General features: G+C 47.5%; 1 protein-coding gene and 1 pseudogene across 1 annotated transcript; one reads left to right on the forward strand and one right to left on the reverse strand.

Moving 5' to 3' along the window:
* Positions 1 to 391: 391 nt before the first annotated feature.
* LOC136465855 (arginine decarboxylase 2-like) lies at positions 392 to 1,380 on the reverse strand (annotated as a pseudogene).
* A 7,213-nt stretch (positions 1,381 to 8,593) lies between these two features.
* On the forward strand, positions 8,594 to 9,595 carry LOC136467312 (putative protein phosphatase 2C 24). The gene has a single exon (XM_066465961.1). The coding sequence runs from the start codon at positions 8,594 to 8,596 to the stop codon at positions 9,593 to 9,595; it is 1,002 nt and encodes a 333-aa protein (XP_066322058.1).
* Positions 9,596 to 18,447: the final 8,852 nt, after the last annotated feature.

Consider the following 18,447-nt stretch of genomic DNA (forward strand, 5'->3'; position numbering starts at 1 on the left):
CGCTTGGCCTGCCTGCCTCCCCAAAAATCTTTTCTACGTCCACCGAAGATGGAGAAGAGTGGGAGAGGAGGCGGAGACGGAGAAGAAGAAGAATCGAGTGTTCAACGCTCGAGTGTTGAATAGTATTTCTCGAAATATGTAAAATCGGGATTGTTGGAAAAGGGTAGAAATAGGCTACCTAGCAATCAACCACACTAGTGAACTGGTTTTATTTATTGGATAATACACAACAACTCAACAAGATTCAAGCGAGCAGGGTAAGCTCAAATAAGGGAAACATGCATACATAGGCTGCTTCATCTCCTTATTCATCATGAACCAGGCAGTTCTTATTGTATATATGATCGCAGTCGCAGCCAATCCGGACCTGATCGAGAGACTCTTCAGAAGCTCAAGTGATGGTTTTGGCGGCCTTGTATTTGTTGAGGCAGGGCATGGTGGTGAGCCCCTTGGTCATGAGTGGCTGCACCATCGCCCACGCCCACACACCTGTCTTCTCCTTGGTTTTCTTCTCGATGACGGTGACAATGTCTTCCTCGACGTGCCGATGATCTCTTCCGCAGCTGGGCCAAGGTCAACGCGTTCAATCTCGAAGCCGCCATCTTTTGTAGTGCTACTATTGACACGGACGAGGGTCGGGCCACTGAACAGGTTGTGCTTGCCGGCAATGGCCTCTGGTACGCTCCAGAGAAGAGTACGGCCACGTAGTAGCCACCGAGGCTCGGGTCGGGCGGGTGCAGCGGCAATGTCTCGTCGCCGCTGATGAACTTCTCGATCTTCCCGTCGCTGTCGCAGGTGATGTCCACCAGCGTGCCCTTGAGCGTCGGCTTCTCGTTGAGCCGGCTCACCGGCATCATCGGGAAGAGCTGCCCGATGCCCCAGAAGTCGGGCACCAGCGAGAAGACGGACAGGTTCATGCGGTAGCTGTAGATGGCATCGGCGACGACCCTCTTGCAGAGCTTCTTGGCAAGCTTGTACATCTCGATGCCGTGCTTCTGGAAGTCTGCGGCGTGCGAGTAAGCCCGCCGTGGCGCCGCCGCCAACTGGAGCTCTCGGCTGCTTGTAAGAGAGGTCCTGGATCCTGTTCAGCAACTGCTCAGAGGTGTCCTCGTCCTGCGGCTTGGGGACCGCCGAGAGAACCTCGAGGATGATCATGGAGTGGTGCGACGCCATGGCACGCCCGCTCTCGGTGCACACGACTGGGTGCTCGACGCCGTTGTACTCGCACTTGAGCCGCGCCGCCTGCACGACGGCGGAGGCGTACTCCTGTATCCCGTACGCCACCGACATGTCGGAGTCCCCTGAACGGGTCCCGTCGTAGTCGACCCCGAGCCTGCCGCCGCAGTCCAGCCCGGTTCCATACTTTCCATCCAGGCCATAAAACGCGAGCCCAACGGCACGGCGAGAGGCACATCAGAAACACGACGCTGTTAGATTGATCTCCTGACCAGTAGGCCCAACGGCCTATTGGGCCTTGGTCTCGCGCCCTGATCGGGGGCGCCCAACCCTACATGGTTGGTGGGCCCCCGTCGCACTGCGCTATATAGAGAGGTGGGGGCCGGCGGCTCAAGGTACGAGGTTCGCCGTGAGCCGCAAACCCCACCGACAAACCCTAGACCGATCTCGAGAGGGCGCGCAGCCAGCGACGGGAAGCTCCGCTGATCCTCGTCGTCGCCACTGCTACGCCCGACCTCACTGCATCGACGTTCGTGCAACCTCTACTCCACCCGTCGCTGCCCGTGTGCTGCCTCCATCACCGAACCCGCGATGGCTAGCACAACCGCGACATCATCTGGAGGCTCAGGTTCATCACCAGCCCTCTCTCTCCTATCTCCCTCTCGGTGTAGTGTTATAGGTCTAAATGTGCATGTGTTTTATGGATCTATGAGTTCATCCGCCTAGATCTACTCTAGTCGATCCACAGAAAGTCTACAATGGTATCAGAGCCTACTAGCACGTAGATCTAGAACGGGTACCGATTAGAAAAGAAAAAGACGAAGAGATCCAGTGCGGATCTAAGCAGAAAAGGGTCGGCCGACGTTCGGTTGAACCCCAAACTCGATCCGTCGGATCTGAGAAAAGTTTTGATTCGGATGAACCCTAAACCTAATGAGGTTAAAGAAAAACCCGAAGGTGATTCGGGGAAAAGAAAACAATTTCGTTCCCCAACCCTAATCGGGAAATCATGTAAAATCGGGATAAAAGAAACAGAAAAGGAATGAAAAGGATCCCGATCTCGGATCGGATAAGAAAGAACCCTAACCCTAGAAATGAAACCCTAACCCTAGATCGGGTTTTGGGGAAGGAATAAGATGGAGAGGGGAACCTACCCGGTCTTCCTGACACCGCCGTCGCGCGGAAAGTCACCACCGTGCGGGCGGTGATCACCGCCGCCATGGTTGGCGAGCGGACAGAGGCCCGGCTTGGCCGTGGCTCAGGACAGCGGTCCAAAGCCGCTCGACGGCGGCGCGCTCTGCCATGGGCGAGCGCGCGCACTGGCGAGGGGCTTGGCACCGGTGTCGTCCTTCCTTCTTCTCCGGTGACGAGGTGGCCGCGCACTCCCTTCGTTTTTTCGCTACCGTCGCCGTGGGAGAGGAGAGGAGAAAGAGGAAATGAACCTAGGGTTCAGGGAGAGGGGCTGGCCGGGCGGTTTTGTTCGGGCGAAACGCGCGGGCAGCCGTCGGATGGAGATGGACGGCCACGGGCGACTGGGCCAGCGCCGCAGCCCAGGCGGGATAGGCACCAAGGCCGAAATCCCGGCCCAGGCCCAGGTTGCGGCCTGGGCGCGGGGGAGAGCGCGCACGGCTGGGCGCGGGGATGCGCTGAGCGCGCGGATGGGCCGCGGCTGGCTGGGCCGATTTCGCTGGCGCGCGCGCGCGCGTGGGCAGGCCGTGGGCCGCGCGTGTGCTGGCTGGGCTGAAATGGTAAAATGAATAGAAAAGTCACAGTTTTTGTTTTTCTTATTTTCCAGAAGACAGTTTGATCAATTTGAATTGATTTTTTATGATAATATCTGTACAAAATTTATCCAACGATATTTTTTTGTTCAGTAAATGGTAAATTTGCTTCTGGAAAATAGGAAAAGATTATTAAATGTTAAAGTTTCCGCTGCGTATTTAAAGTTGTAATTTTCGTTATTAAATTCGAACCAACGGGAAAATTTAATTTTGAAAATGGATATGTTTTAAATAGATTATAATATTGTTGTTATTCTGACCAACGTTGATTAATGGCAATATTATAATGTTTTTGTTATACATTAATTCTATTTCTGCCCAACGGTGATGTAGAATTAGTGTAGAAAATAATTGTATGTTTTAATTTTGACCAACGTTAAACTAAGGCATGCAATTATTGTTGTTATTTCTGTTCTCACCCTGTTTGAATTATGTTTTCAGGAGGATACAACTTGATGAGTTGTATCAAAGAAATCCCCACTCTAAAAGGTGATAACTATATTGAGTGGAAGAAAAAGGTAGACCTGGCCTTTATCCTCGCTGAGGTTGACTGGGTTGTCACCACACCGTGCCCTAAAGAACCTGAGGCACCGGTGAGGGAAACAGACGAGACTGATACTGCATGGCAGAACAGAGAGCGGGATTTTGCTCCCGTAAAGATGTCCTATGACCTTGAGCATAGGAAATGGGTCACTGCCAACAAGAAGTGTTTGGCAGTGATAAAGAACACGATTGAGCCTGCTATTGTGGGCTCAATTTCAGACTATGACACGGTCACAGAGTACCTAGACAGAATAAAGAGTCAGTTCACTGGCTCTTCAAAGACATATGCAACCCAGCTGATCAAGCAGCTGGTCACAGAAAGGTACTCTGGTGGCGGCAGTGGCATTAGAGAGCACATACTGAGAATGAGCAATCTGGCATCTAAGCTTAAACCAATGGATTTGGCACTCAAGGATGAGTTTCTTATTCATTTGATTTTTGCTTCTTTGCCCAAAGAATTTGACACATTTGTTGTTAATTACAACATACAGCCTGAAAAATGGGATTTGGAAAAGCTCATAGCCATGTGTGTGCAGGAGGAGGAAAGAATAAAAGTTTCACAAGGTGGTTCTGTCAACTACCTAAAAGATAAGAAAAAGAACTATAATAACAGTTCTTCCTCCAAATCATCTGGAAAAGGTCCCATGCAACAGTCTCAGAACCAGCAATTCCCAGTGGCTAAAGACCAGTGTCTCCACTGCAAGAAGACAGGACATTATAAAAATAATTGTCCTGATTTCTTAAAGATGATTATGAAGAATAAAGGTGAGAACATTATTACGTTCGTAAATGAATCCTTGTATGTAAAGTTTTCAAAATCTACTTGGTGGATTGATTCAGGTGCAACTATTCATGTTGCTAATTCATTACAGGGATTCCGTTCGATGAGAACTTTGCAAAGAAGCGAAAGTTTCATTAAAGTCGCAAATGGAGAACAAGCAGATGTTGAGGCCGTTGGTGATCTTCCGTTAGAGCTTACTGATGGCTTCATAATTATTCTTAGAGATGTTCTTTATGTACCTTCTTTGCAAAGAAATTTGATTAGTGTTTCAAAGTTGGACCATGATGGTTATGATTGCCATTTTGGAAATGGCAAATGTCAGATATTGTTTAATAATAAATGTATTGGTCTTGCCTTCCGACAAGACGAGCTTTATTTGTTATCACTTCGTGAAAATGTTAATTCCGTATGTGATGTGAATGAAAATGTATCCTCATCGAACAATGGAAACAGAAAACGAAAGAGAGCTCAAGATGCGTTGTCGAAATTATGGCACTGTCGTTTAGGCCATATTTCGAGGGGGAGAATAGAAAGACTAGTTAAGAATGATATTCTTCCTCCATTAGAGCTCTCGGAGTTAGAACAATGTAGAGATTGCATAAAAGGAAAGTATATAAAGAAAATTAAGAAAGATGCCAAACGAAGCACAGAAATTCTACAGATTATTCACACAGACATATGTGGTCCTTTTCCTGTGAAAAGTGTGGATGGTTATGATTCATTCATAACATTCACTGACGATTACTCTCGGTTTGGCTACATTTATCCAATTAAAGAAAGAACAGAAGCGTTGGATAAATTTAAAATATTTAAAGCAGAAGTTGAAAATCAGCATGATTTAAAGATTAAGATAGTCAGGTCTGACCGTGGAGGAGAGTACTACGGTCGGCATACCCCATATGGACAAGTTCCTGGACCTTTTGCAAGGTTCTTACAGGAGAATGGTATAGTCGCCCAGTATTCAACACCGGGCGAACCTCAGCAGAATGGAGTAGCTGAAAGGCGTAACCGTACCTTGATGGATATGGTGCGTAGTATGATAAGTTACTCCACTTTACCCACGAGTCTGTGGATGGAGGCGTTAAAAACCGCCATTCATATTCTCAATAGAGTACCAAGTAAGTCGGTGCCCAAAACACCGTATGAGTTGTGGACAGGAAGAGTACCCTCACTTAACCACTTGCGTGTGTGGGGGAGCCCTGCTGAGGCTAAAGTTTTTAACCCAAACATTGGGAAGCTAGATCCCAAAACAGTGAGTTGCCATTTCATTGGCTACCCAGAAAAGTCAAAAGATTTTCGTTTCTACTGTCCTAACAGACATACAAAGTTTGTGGAAACGAGACACGCTGTCTTCCTAGAGGATGAAATGATTAGGGGGAGCATGGTAGCTCGAGAAATTGATCTTGAAGAGAAGCGGGTGTATGCACCCACTCCGATCATTCATGAGCCATTTTTCTCACTACCTGCTGTTGCTGCACCAACAGTACAAGACACTGTGGTGCCAGCACCTGTTGTTATCCCGCCTGTGGCAACAATGAATGATGATGAGAAACCTGTGGCTCAGGATCCTATAGAACCTATTGCCACACATGAGGGGGAGCAACAACAGCCTCAAACAGAAAATGTGCCAATTGAGGAGGCCCCTAGAAGGTCTCAAAGAGTTAGAAAATCAGCTATTCCTGCTGATTATGAAGTGTACAACACTGAAGAATTTCAAATGGAGGATGATCCCACCTCATTTGAAGAAGCCATAAAAAATGACCATTCATCAAAGTGGCTTGAGGCCATGGAAGATGAGATGAGATCAATGAATGCAAATAAAGTTTAGGATTTGGAGATAATTTCTAAAGGAGCCAAAACAGTAGGCTGTAAATGGGTCTACAAAACAAAACTTGACTCTCAAGGGAATATAGAGAGATATAAAGCCCGACTTGTGGCAAAAAGCTTTACACAAAGAGAAGGGATTGATTACAATGAGACATTTTCTCCAATCTCATGTAAGGATTCCTTCAGAATCATAATGGCATTGGTGGCACATTACGATTTGGAATTACATCAGATGGATGTAAAGACGGCATTTCTCAACGGAGACTTAGAGGAAAATGTTTACATGGCACAACCGAAAGGTTTTGTCATGGAAGGAAAAGAACGTTTGGGATGCCGCCTAAAGAAATCCATTTATGGATTAAAACAAGCTTCAAGACAGTGGTACTTGAAGTTTGATCAGACAATAAAGAATTTTGGGTTTAAAGATAATGTTGAGGACAATTGTGTCTACGCAAAGTTTAAGAATGGGAAGTTTATCTTCCTTGTCCTGTATGTGGATGATATCTTACTTGCTAGTAGTGATGTCAGTCTACTACTGAAAACAAAGAAGTTTTTGTCCTCAAAGTTTGATATGAAAGATCTTGGTGAAGCTTCGTTCGTTCTAGGGATCGAGATTCACCGAGATAGAAATAAAGGGGTATTAGGACTGTCACAAAAGGCATACATAGAAAAAGTCTTAAAGAAATTTAGTATGCACAAATGTAGTCCCTCACCTGCTCCTATAGTCAAGGGCGACAGATATGGGGATTTTCAATGCCCCAGGAACCAATATGAGATCGATCAAATGAAAGTGGTTCCATATGCTTCAGCTGTCGGAAGCTTGCAATATGCTCAAGTGTGTACGCGCCCTGACTTGGCATTTGTTACCGGGTTACTTGGCAGATTCCAGAGCAATCCTGGAATAGAACACTGGAAATTGGTAAAGAAAGTCTTGCGTTATTTGCAAGGAACGAAAGGCCTTATGATGACGTATAGAAGATCTGATTCACTCAATATAGTGGGATATTCAGATTCTGATTATGCGGGAGATAATAGAAAATCCACGTCTGGATATGTGTTTACTCTCGCAGGGGGAGCTATTTCATGGAAAAGCTCAAAACAAACCGTCACTACATCGTCCACAATGTATGCCGAGTTTGTAGCGTGTTATGAGGCAACGGGGCAGGTGAACTGGCTAAAGAAGTTCATACCCGGTTTGAAGGTGGTTAACGACATCAATAGACCACTGAAGTTATACTGCGATAATAATCCAGCAGTACAGTATGCTCACAACAATAGGTCAAGTGGTGCTGCCAAACACATTGACATAAAGTATTATGTTGTGAAGGATAAAGTCTGGGATCAAATGATAAGTCTTGAGCATATAAGTACCGAAAAGATGCTCGCGGATCCGCTTACAAAAGGCTTACCACCTAACGTGTTCAGAGAACATGTAGCCGGCATGGGTTTAAGGGAAAGCCTATGATTCCTGGACTATAAAGGGCCCAAAAGTTAAAGTAACTATTTCAGATCAGAGACGTGCATTGTAGCTGTCAAATCTATCGGCGATTGACCGAGACGATGAAACATGCTCTATGCATCATCTGTGAAGAAATGAGTAAGGTTTAAAGGATTGAAGTTTAAAGTTTAAAGATAAAAGTAATAGTGAGATCAAGGGGGAGAATGTTAGATTGATCTCCTGACCAGTAGGCCCAACGGCCTATTGGGCCTTGGTCTCGCGCCCTGATCGGGGGCGCCCAACCCTACATGGTTGGTGGGCCCCCGTCGCACTGCGCTATATAGAGAGGTGGGGGCCGGCGGCTCAAGGTACGAGGTTCGCCGTGAGCCGCAAACCCCACCGACAAACCCTAGACCGATCTCGAGAGGGCGCGCAGCCAGCGACGGGAAGCTCCGCTGATCCTCGCCGTCGCCACTGCTACGCCCGACCTCACTGCATCGACGTTCGTGCAACCTCTACTCCACCCGTCGCTGCCCGTGTGCTGCCTTCATCACCGAACCCGCGATGGCTAGCACAACCGCGACATCATCTGGAGGCTCAGGTTCATCACCAGCCCTCTCTCTCCTATCTCCCTCTCGGTGTAGTGTTATAGGTCTAAATGCGCATGTGTTTTATGGATCTATGAGTTCATCCGCCTAGATCTACTCTAGTCGATCCACAGAAAGTCTACAGACGCTACACGAGTGCACGCATCATCCGTGTCTGTTAGAATTTGATCTGAATTCTAATATGAGTTAGAATTTGATCCGAATCTCTAATACAAGTCTTGTTGAAATACGTGTACGTCTAGAGAGTCCACGGTTCGAGTCATGTGTTTAGCGGCGTATGGACTGCATGCAGTCGTATTACATCTTGTTTCTTGAACTGATTTTCCATGTGTGTTTGATCTGTATTTGCATTTTTGCTAACATGGTCCTTGCTGCCCGTTTGGTATTGGTTCTCGAGGACATTTGGGCTAGATTAGGGGCAGTATATTATTATCTGTATATGCATGCACCATGGCGACCAACCAAGATGAGGAGCGCACTGGAGACGTTAGAGCAGATCCAGGAAACGATAGCCGAGATCAAGGGACGAACCCCCGACGTGAGCATCTCCAGGTTCGTCGACTCCGTTTTGGATGATTCGCTGGGGACCGAATACGCGCCGTCGGAGTGGAAGAGCGGTGACGCCGGTCATGGACGCCGCGCGGAGGAACGGTCTGACGACAGGCGGCCATGCGTTCCCACTCTGAAGATGGACTGGGAGGCATGCGTCCTCCCTCTGCACGGTGAGGACGCGCACTTCGGACACGCCGAAGCCGGCATCGTCGGTGTCGCGGACGGTGTCGGCGGGTACCGGGACCGAGGTGTGGACGCCGGCGCGTTCGCACGAGCTCTCATGGCGAACGCTCTGGCGACGGCGGAGCGGGTGGCCAAGGCCCGCAGGCTCCTCATCCGCCTCTTCCCGATGAAGGTGCTGGAGCGGGCGTACAAGAAAGCTGCCATGAACAAAACACCAGGGGGGTCCACGGCCGTCATCCTGTCGCTCTACGGCACGGAGCTCAGCTGGGCGTACATCGGCGACAGCGCCTTCGCCGTGTTCCGAGGCGGCAAGATCATCTACCGTTCGGTGCAGCAGCAGCGCCGCTTCAACGAGCCGTACCAGCTGAGCACCAGGGGGCGTGGAGGCAGCCTCAGCGAGGCGGAGGTGGGCGGCATGTCGACGGTGAAGGACGGCGACGTCGTAGTGATGGCGACGGACGGGCTGTTTGACAACATGCACGACTGGCAGCTCGAGCGCGCCGTGCGGATGGGCACCGACCTGGGCTTCCCGCCCAAGAACATGGCGGACATTGTCGCGGGCATCGCTTACGAGATATCGAAGGAAAGTTGGGGATGCTCGCCGTTCGGTATCGGATACTTCAAGAAATACAAGAAGGAATGGCATGGTGGAAAGGAGGACGACATTACGGTCATCGTCGCGTATATTGTCTCCAAGGATTCGTGATTTTTTTTAGGCTGCGATTGATTTTTTTAGGAACCATTGGACGCTAGCAAAATGTTAGTTTGTTCTAGCCTTATATATGATTAGTAGCAGAACTGTCCTGCGGTGTAACAGAAGACGGGGCAGGTAGCGCCCGAACGTCTGACATCAGGACGCGTTCGGACGCTGCTCCCGTTCAAGCGAACCACCACGCCCCGTCCCATCCCCGTGTAAAGGAGAGCATTCACCACGCCCCCGTGTCACCTACGACATCCCGGGCCCGACTGCGCCCGCGCCCAGCCACGTCCCTTTCCTGCTGTGCCTTGTCACCGAGCTCGAACTATCGCAACGAGATGGAGGGAAGGGAGGGGAGAGAGAGGAGAGGAGAGGAGAGGGCGAGGCCCGTCGCGCGAGGTAGGAATCGAAGCTCTGCGACAGGCCATTGTCCGCCACCCACCGACGTCAACGCAACAAGTGTGTAAGGGGACCGTGACGCCTAAGAGGAGGGATGAATTAGACAACCTAAAAATCTACTCTAAACTATGGCCTCTATTTCCATCTAGTCAAAACCTATACAAGAGAGTAATCTATCTAAATGTGTAACTACGGTTTTGCTAGGTGTGTTGCTATCTCTACAGCAAAAGAGTTATGCAACCTAGGTTCTAATCCTATCAACTAGCCTATCAACTAAGCTAGGGAAGTAAAGCACACAACCAAGGTAGCAAAGTAAATGCGGAAGGTAAAGATGAGGTAGAGATGCAAACTTCCGTCGATGACTCTGGTATTTTTACCGAGGTATCGAGAAGCGCTCAAGCTTTTCCCTAGTCCTCGTTGGAGCCCCTCGCAAGGAATCCCTCGCAAGGGCCAATCTCCCGGTTGGGTAACTCCGTAGATAGCCCTGGGCCTTCTCCACGCGTAAGTAGGGTCTCCGGTGTGTCTTCCGATAAGCCTCTCCCGGACTGCTCCCCGCTGTTGTCACTATCAAGCTTCCGGCCGAACCGCAGCGGGCCTTGTTCCCTTTGGTACACGGTGGCGGTCACATCATAAATGCGGTTGGTGTGATCTCGTAAGACTACAAGCCTCTCCGATGTACAATAATGGTGCGCGCAAGCACCGAGTGATAAGAGGTGTGCAAACCTCACTAAACACTAGGCCTAAACCTAGATCAAGCGTATAAGTTATGGTCTAATCAACCTAAGCACTTCACAAAGCACCTACGCTAATCACCTAATGAATCACTAAGCACTATATAATTGAAGATCACTAAAATGGTATATCAACACCCTTGATATGTTTTCTTAGCTCTTCTCATCTAAAATGGCCGGTTGGGGGTCTATTTATAAGTCCCATGGAGAAAGTAGCCATTGGGGACGAAACCTAGCTTTCTACTATTGACTGCACACGCAGGTCGTCCTGATCGGACACGTCCGGTCGTCCCAACCATTGAAGCCAACCGTTGGCACTCACTATTGATCGGACTCTCCGGTGAGTCCGGTCGCTTACCATCTGAAGCGTCCGGTTGACGTTTCGTCGCTCTAGAACCCCTCTGGAGTTGATCGGACTCAGCCACGAGCGAGTCAGGTCACACTATGCCGCTACGTTGAAAGGTCCTTGTTTGGTTTTGGTAATTGAGTGACAACTTAGGTGGACTAATTGTGTTTATGTGAGATACACAGGTGATTAGTCCACAGGTACATATGTGTGAGCAACATATGCCATGGAGGTGAAAATGGCTTAGAGATGTTGCAAAGCTCACACATGTGATGATGAAGGAGCTTATTGCACATGAGACATGACATTGAGTCATGTGATCAAGGTGAAGAAGATCAAGACAAGACTTGGCTTGATGGACTGGTTGCAAGCGTGAAGGGCAAGTCAAAGGATTTGGAGTGATGGACCGCGTGGCGGTGAAGCTTGAGCAAGACTTGGCGCCGATGGACGATGGCAACGGTGAAGAGCAAGTAAAGTCAAGATCGATGAACCAATATGATCACGTCATGATATGAAGTGGATCATATCATTGTTGATCGTGTTGGTGCATGTGTTGCATCGACATTAGAGGAGATGGAATGAAATGCGCAAGGCAAAGGTATAACCTAGGGTATTTCATTTCACCGGTCATAGGTGTATAGAGAAGTTTATGACCGGGTTTAGGATAGATGGCCGTACTATCAAGAGGGGCAAACTTGTTTGCATTTGGTCATCTAGTGACACTCGAGTGATCTAACTTTGCATCGTCGCTAGGATCGAGTGGCGTGGCAAGTTGAATGGCTAACATCCTTTGGGAAATGATTGTGAAAAGCTAACACACATACACTTGGTGGTGTCGCAAGCTCGGCGGGATTCGGCGCTTTTGGGAAAATGGAATGCCTATTTTCTATTGCGCCGGATGCAAATTCTTGTGGTTGGCTCATTGGAGCAAGGGTGAAGAAGTTAGAAGTGAAAACGAGTTGGTCGCGAAGACGCTGGCGTCGGTCAACTGATCGGACGCTGGGTCTGAAAGCACCGGACGCTGGCAGGGTGCGTCTGGTTAGGCTGACGTACTGTGACACAGAAGCTGGAGTGTGACCGGACGCTGGGTTGCGTCCGATCAAGTGTGACCGGACGCGTCCGGTCGAGGTCGGTACCTTACTGGAAACGACCGGACGCTGGAGGTTCAGCGTCCGGTCAGTTGAAGCTGCTGCGTTCGGTCAGGTCAAGTGACCGTTGGAATCGGGACACGTGGTCGTCTGCGGGCGACTGGACGCTGAGGTCCAGCGTCCGGTCAACACGACCGGAGCGTCCGGTCGGCCCGATTTTTGCCCAGTGAAGGGGTAACGGCTAGTTTAGCCCTTGGGGCTATAAATAGAAGTGGCCTTCGGCCATTGCTGGCGTAGAGCACCTAAGGGGACTTAGTGTCCATGCTTGAGAGTGCTTGGGAGCCCTCCATCTCACACATACTTGATAGTGATCATTCGATTGTGTGAGTGAGCGATTCTAGTGCGATTGCATCGTGAGGTTGCATCGAGTGGCACTAGGTGATCGAGTTGCAAGCCGGTGGTGCTTGTTACTCTTGGAGGTTGCCACCTCCTAGACAGCTTGGTGGTGGTCTCCGTCGAAGCGCGCAAGAAGCTTGTGCGGCGATCCGGAGAAGTGCTTGTGAGGGGCATTGTGCTCGCCCTGCGGGAGCCGCGAAGAGCAACTCTAGTAAAGCATGTCATTGAGCTACCCTCACTCAAGGGGTAGGTTCTTGCGGCGCCCGACGTGCGGGCTTAGCGGGTGATGCTAATTAGCCGCCGAACCACCAAGTGAGCGGTCGACACAATGGGGACTAGCGTGTTGGCAAACACGTGAACCTCAGGAGAAAAATCATCGTGTCAACCTTGTTCTTCCCATTGGTTTGCATCCCCATTACACAAGCTTGCAATTACTTCTATACATATTAAGCTTGTGTAGTTGCTCTTGTAATTAGATAGCTTGTGTAGCTTGCTAATTACCTTTTGCTTGTGTAGCATAGAAGTAGCTCCCTTACGTGGCTAATTTGGTTTTAGTAACCTTGTTAGTCATATTGCTTAGTTTGTGTAGCTAAGTATTTGTGCTCTCTAATTAGGCATTGGTTGCCTTATTATTGAGCATTGCTAGTGAGCTTTGCTAGCTTTGTGCTTTTGCTTACTAGCATGTGTAGGAGCTCCCTTGTTGCTTAAAGTACTAGTGGCATAGATTTGTGTAACCTTGCTCCTAGAATTGGTTAGGTGAGCTCTAGCTAGCCCAGCACCTTTGTTGCTTGATTAGTATCTTTGGAAGGTGCTAGAGAACATAGATAGAGGGGTGTAGTCTTGGCTAGACCGATAGTTATAATTCTGCACTTGTTTCGGTTAGCCGACGCGATTAATTTTAGAAAAGACTATTCACCCCCCTCTAGTCCGCCATCTCGACCCTTCATACGTCCGGTCTTCTGTGACCACGGAGCCAAGAGCGCCTGCATGGGCACCTGTGCGTCCAGTCCCTCGATGTCCCTACGTCCGGTCAATAGCCAGCAGCAAAATCCCACTGCTATAGATCCTAGCACCTGCGCATCCGGTCTCGGCCTTGTGCCAGTGTCCGGTCGTTGCTGCTGACGCTTGTTGTTGCCAAGCAACTGATCGGCCGTGTTCGGTCCTCATAAGGGCCATGTCTGGTCACCTCTGCCGAGCTCGTTGCTTTGCGATCTTGCGTCCGGCTTGATTCCTATCTTTATGCTTGGACTTTGCTTGGTTTCTTGGGTCTTCTATTGTGCTTCTAGGGTCTTGCTTGAGGTGTTGAGCATCAGATCATCACATCGCATTCGTCCAAGTGATGTTTGCAACCTAGTGCACTACAAAACTAACACTCGCAAACATATTCGTACAATTTGGTCTTGTTGATCATCAAACACCAAAATCCAAAGTAAATGGGCCAATGGTCCATTTTCCTTACAATCTCTCCCTTTTTTGTGATTGATGACAATATGTCCAAAGCAAGCAAATAATAGAAATTTTGAAATTTAAAAAACTATCTACTTGCTAGGATGCAAAGTAAGGGGCAAGTTTATATGATGCTAAAGATATCACTTGTATGAACTTTTGGAAACTTATCTTGTACTTGCAAATGTCTCCAAATGGTATTATGGACTTAAGCCTCACCCTAACTCCATAATCCAGTTTTCTCCCTTTCTCGGACCTTGCTACTTGTAATTTAATATGGTTGAGCTTGCTTTTGGTCCTACAATTTCTCCCCCTTTGGAATCAAACACTGAAAAGGAAGACATTAGTAGCACAAGGGAGGGTCAAATTTTGTGATCCTTTGAATGTGGAGTGGAATAGATCATAAATCTTGACTCTCACATTACCTAGACTAAGCTTTCCCTAAAAATATACATACATATGGTGGAAGGCAAAGCATATGCATAATTGGCAAATTATTGCTCAAGGGAGTTTAATCGAAATAATGCATGGAGAAAGCATATAAATACCAAATTGAAATCAACATGACGATATCAGTTTAGAAATACCACATGTAAAAATCAATTGGATTGACACCACTTGCAATAGGTGGTGGATTTTTGAAGCATGATGCTTAACTCCGGGGACTCCATTTTCCTTGCAATGAGACTACTACACATATGATAAGCTTGAAATAGTGTTAGTCTCAACGCATCCAACTTGTAGGGTAACCTCCCCTAAATTTATGCATACAAACATGGAATACTTATAGGAGACATGCACATTGATTTTAGAATCAAATATACCACTTGAAAGATGACATCACATGAATGTGAGAATCATTTTTAAAGTTATATTTGGGGGAAATTATCTATAATTTGGACTTTGGCACATATTAGGTAAACAATTATAAAATAAGCTATGTGTCGTGCTCCTAAACAATTTAAACCATATAGGTTTGCTCCAAGGGTTAAGAGTTAAACCGAGCAAGCCTACCATAAGATATACCTAGTATATGCAAGACAAAAGATTAAACATGCAAATGCAAACCTAGGCATGAAAAGGAACTAGATGCTAATTGAAATTGCAAGAAATTAAATCTAGTTACCTAACATGTGAAAGGGAATTTGGGTCCAAAATATTTACTAACCCACTTGGCAATTACCTTGTCCATAATGATACACCCCATGAAATGCACCCATACTTTGCCAAGTCTCCAAATTCCTTGAAGTCCATTGGACTTCTCACTTCCCCTTCGGGATCCAAATCTTCTTGGTACTCTTCATGTTTGGAATAATTTCCTTTGGTACCCAAATGCATTTGGTCCCATAGTTGGCTTTCTTGTTCACCTTGATAGCCACCACCTTGTCATTCTTTTTCTTCTTCAAGAGATAAGGTGTGGAGGCCTTCTTGTCCACCTTGTTGGTGTAGGTGTTGGAGAGCTTGCTTGTTTGCTTTTTGTTTTTCTCTTTCTTCTTAGCTCCTCCCCCATTCTTCACCTTGCACTCATAGGACTTGTGGCCTTCCTTGTGGCATACGCAGCAAACCACGATTTGTCCTTCATCAAGCTTCTTCACTCTCTTGACGGTGTTATCTTGATGAAGTTGGGCTTACTCCGTCTTGCCTTGCACTTGAGTCAAGTCCTTGGTGAGCCGAGCCACTTCTTGCTTGAGTTGCTCAATCTCCAATGTGACCTCTTGTGGACTTGTTTCTACAACAACCTCAACACAAGCTTGGTTGCACAAGGGTGAGTCTAAACATAGATCATTGCAAGAAGTAGAGGCATCCTTTTTAGGCATGTTAAAAATTGAATTTTTCTTTTTAGGTGTCTCGGTGGGGGTTGTACCGATGACTTCAAGATTTATAACTTTATTAGTTAGCTCATCACAATGTTTGCACATGGTATCCATTTTAGCAAGCAAATTTTTATGAGCATCTTGTGAGGAAGCTAACTTTACTTTTAACTTTTCATTTTTCTTTACAAGTTACTCATCATTGATTGTGTAATTATTTGTGTTTGCACTAGCCTCAAGTTGCTCAATTTTAGTTGATAGCTCCATATTAAGATTGGCAAAAGTTTTATATTGTTTAAACAAAGTAGCATAAGCTTGTTGTGAGCTATCTAGTTTTTCTTTTATTTTTTCAAGTTTCTTTTGTTGACTAGTGCAAACCTTAGCAAAGTTGAGATTTTCTTGCGCAATTTCATCATAGAAGGTAGCTCATCATCACTATCACTATCATTGTCACTATCACTAGGGATAGACTTTTTGTTACCTCATGCCATAAGGCACACATGTGAAGTGCTTGATGATGAGTGCTTGTGCCCACGCCTCTTGTGGTGGTCTTCTTCTTCACTTGAAGAGTCATCCTATGACCTTATTGATGTGAGAGCTTTGTCTTTGCATGCCTTCTTTTTTTGTCTTAGGTGTGGGCATGTTTAGACAAACTTCCACAAAGTGCTCCAACTCGCCACATCCATAGCATCCTTTCTTTCTTTGCTCATTTCTTTGATTGGTGAAAATGAAATCTTGAATGTGGATGGGCACACCCTTGACATTGAGCCTTTGGATCATCTTCTCCACCTTGTTGATAAGTTTGATTGATTCTTCATCGGGGTCAAAGGTGGAGGAGGAAGATTAATCGTCATCACTTGATTCTTCATCATCATCATCATCATCTTCTTCTTCTTCTTCACTTGAGGAGCTTGAGCTTGAGCTTGTCTCAACTTGCTTGCCCTTCATCTTCTTGTGCTCACTACAAGCGAGAGCTTTGCCTTTTCTTGATGAAGAGGCTTCTTCGTGACCCATCTTACATGACATCTTAAATGCCACTATCTTGCCAATGACTATGGCCGGGGTCATGGTGCTCAAGTCTTCCATGTTGTGAAGGATGGCGATGATGCTTGCATATTTGTTTTGTGGTAGCATGGAGATGATCTTCCTCACGATGTCATGTAACTCCCTAAAATTTGCCTCTTTTGAAATAGAGCTAAAATAATTTATTTATGAATTTTTGTGCACATGAAATATAGGAAAATAAAAATTTTCATTAATTTAAAATTCATCATAAGGTTTAGCAACTGGTTGTGCATACATGTTGGTGCATAAAGTTTATCGTGATGAGTGGTGTTGATCCAAAACTCCAAAGTAATTTGGAATGTTATTGAAAAGGGTTTGAAAATAGCTTTGAAATAAAAGAAAAGAAAGAAAATAAAATTAGAAAATAAAAGTATTTTTTTAAGTTGTAAAGTTTATCTTGGAAAGCCTAACAAAATTGTCCATTTTTATTTGAATAGGGAAGTATATTAGAAACTATACTTGAATTTGATTTGAATTTGGCTTAGAATTGAAAACTAGAAACAGAAAGGATTTGATTTTGAAAAAAAATGCTTTTCTTCCTTTTCAGCCCAGCCCTAGAACTGGCCCGCTCCTTTCTTCTTCCCGGCCTGGCCGCTGGCGGCCCAGTCCCTTCCTCCTTTCCTTCTCTCCTTCCCGGCCGCGGCCCACATTCAGCCTGCTCGATTTTTCCCGCTCCACGCCTTCCATCGCACGATAGCACACCACGTGGCCCTGCTCAGCGCCCCGGCCCGCTCAGCAGCCCACTACCGTGGCCGCTTTGGCCCTTCACCGCAACGCCTGCAGCCGCACGCGCCTCACTCTCCCCTTCTCCCTCACTACAACTGGGTCCCATCCATCAGCTGGCACGTCCCCTTCCTTTCGTTCCCCGCGCGCTCACCTTTCCTTTCTCGCTCCCGCCGATGGCGCACCACCTACGGCAAGCCGCCGGTCCTCAGCGGTCACTTGGGAAGCATACGAAATCACTGAGCGCCCCGCTTCCCTTCCATCTACGTAGCGCATGCTGCCTACAAAACCCAAACTGAGCGCCTCCCTTCTCTCCTTTTCTCTGTTCGCCGCTCCAGTCGCCACCGCCGCCGCAATTCGCCGTACCAGCACCCCAAGCCTCGACGCTAGCACTACCCAAAGCTTCGCCATGACCCGACGTAGCCATAGGTACCTCCATCTTGTCAATTTGGTGACCCAACACTCGGATTCATCCTCACTCGTGCCGTGTTTCTCTCTCCAGCCGCCGCCGCCGTTGACCCAAGCCGTGGGAGCCTTCTCGGACGCCGCAACCACCTCGATCCGACTCGTGGTGAGCTCTCGAACCTCCTCGTCCCCTTCTTGTCTCGGTTAGTGCTCTAGAACGCTGTATCCGCAAGCACCGGATGCCGTCGGCAATGGCACCACCACAGGATCCACACTTCGGCGTGTTCCTCGCCCACGATTTGCGTCCCAGTGTGTTTGCGAGAGCCTATAGTCCACGTACGTGTAGTTGAATTGGTTTAGGATGGCTGGAATCGCTCTCCCGACGTCCGCCACTGTGCTACCTCGTCACCGGCCATGGCGGGCTCGCTGGAAGTGCCATGCTACCGCTGAA

The sequence above is a fragment of the Miscanthus floridulus genome, chromosome 7 (genome assembly GCF_019320115.1).
Source record: "Miscanthus floridulus cultivar M001 chromosome 7, ASM1932011v1, whole genome shotgun sequence".
Classification (NCBI taxonomy): domain Eukaryota; kingdom Viridiplantae; phylum Streptophyta; class Magnoliopsida; order Poales; family Poaceae; genus Miscanthus; species Miscanthus floridulus.

What these genes read in the sequence shown, in the direction of transcription:
- LOC136467312 (XM_066465961.1), top strand. Translation starts at nt 8,594, where the DNA reads ATGCATGCACCATGGCGACCAACCAAGATGAGGAGCGCACTGGAGACG.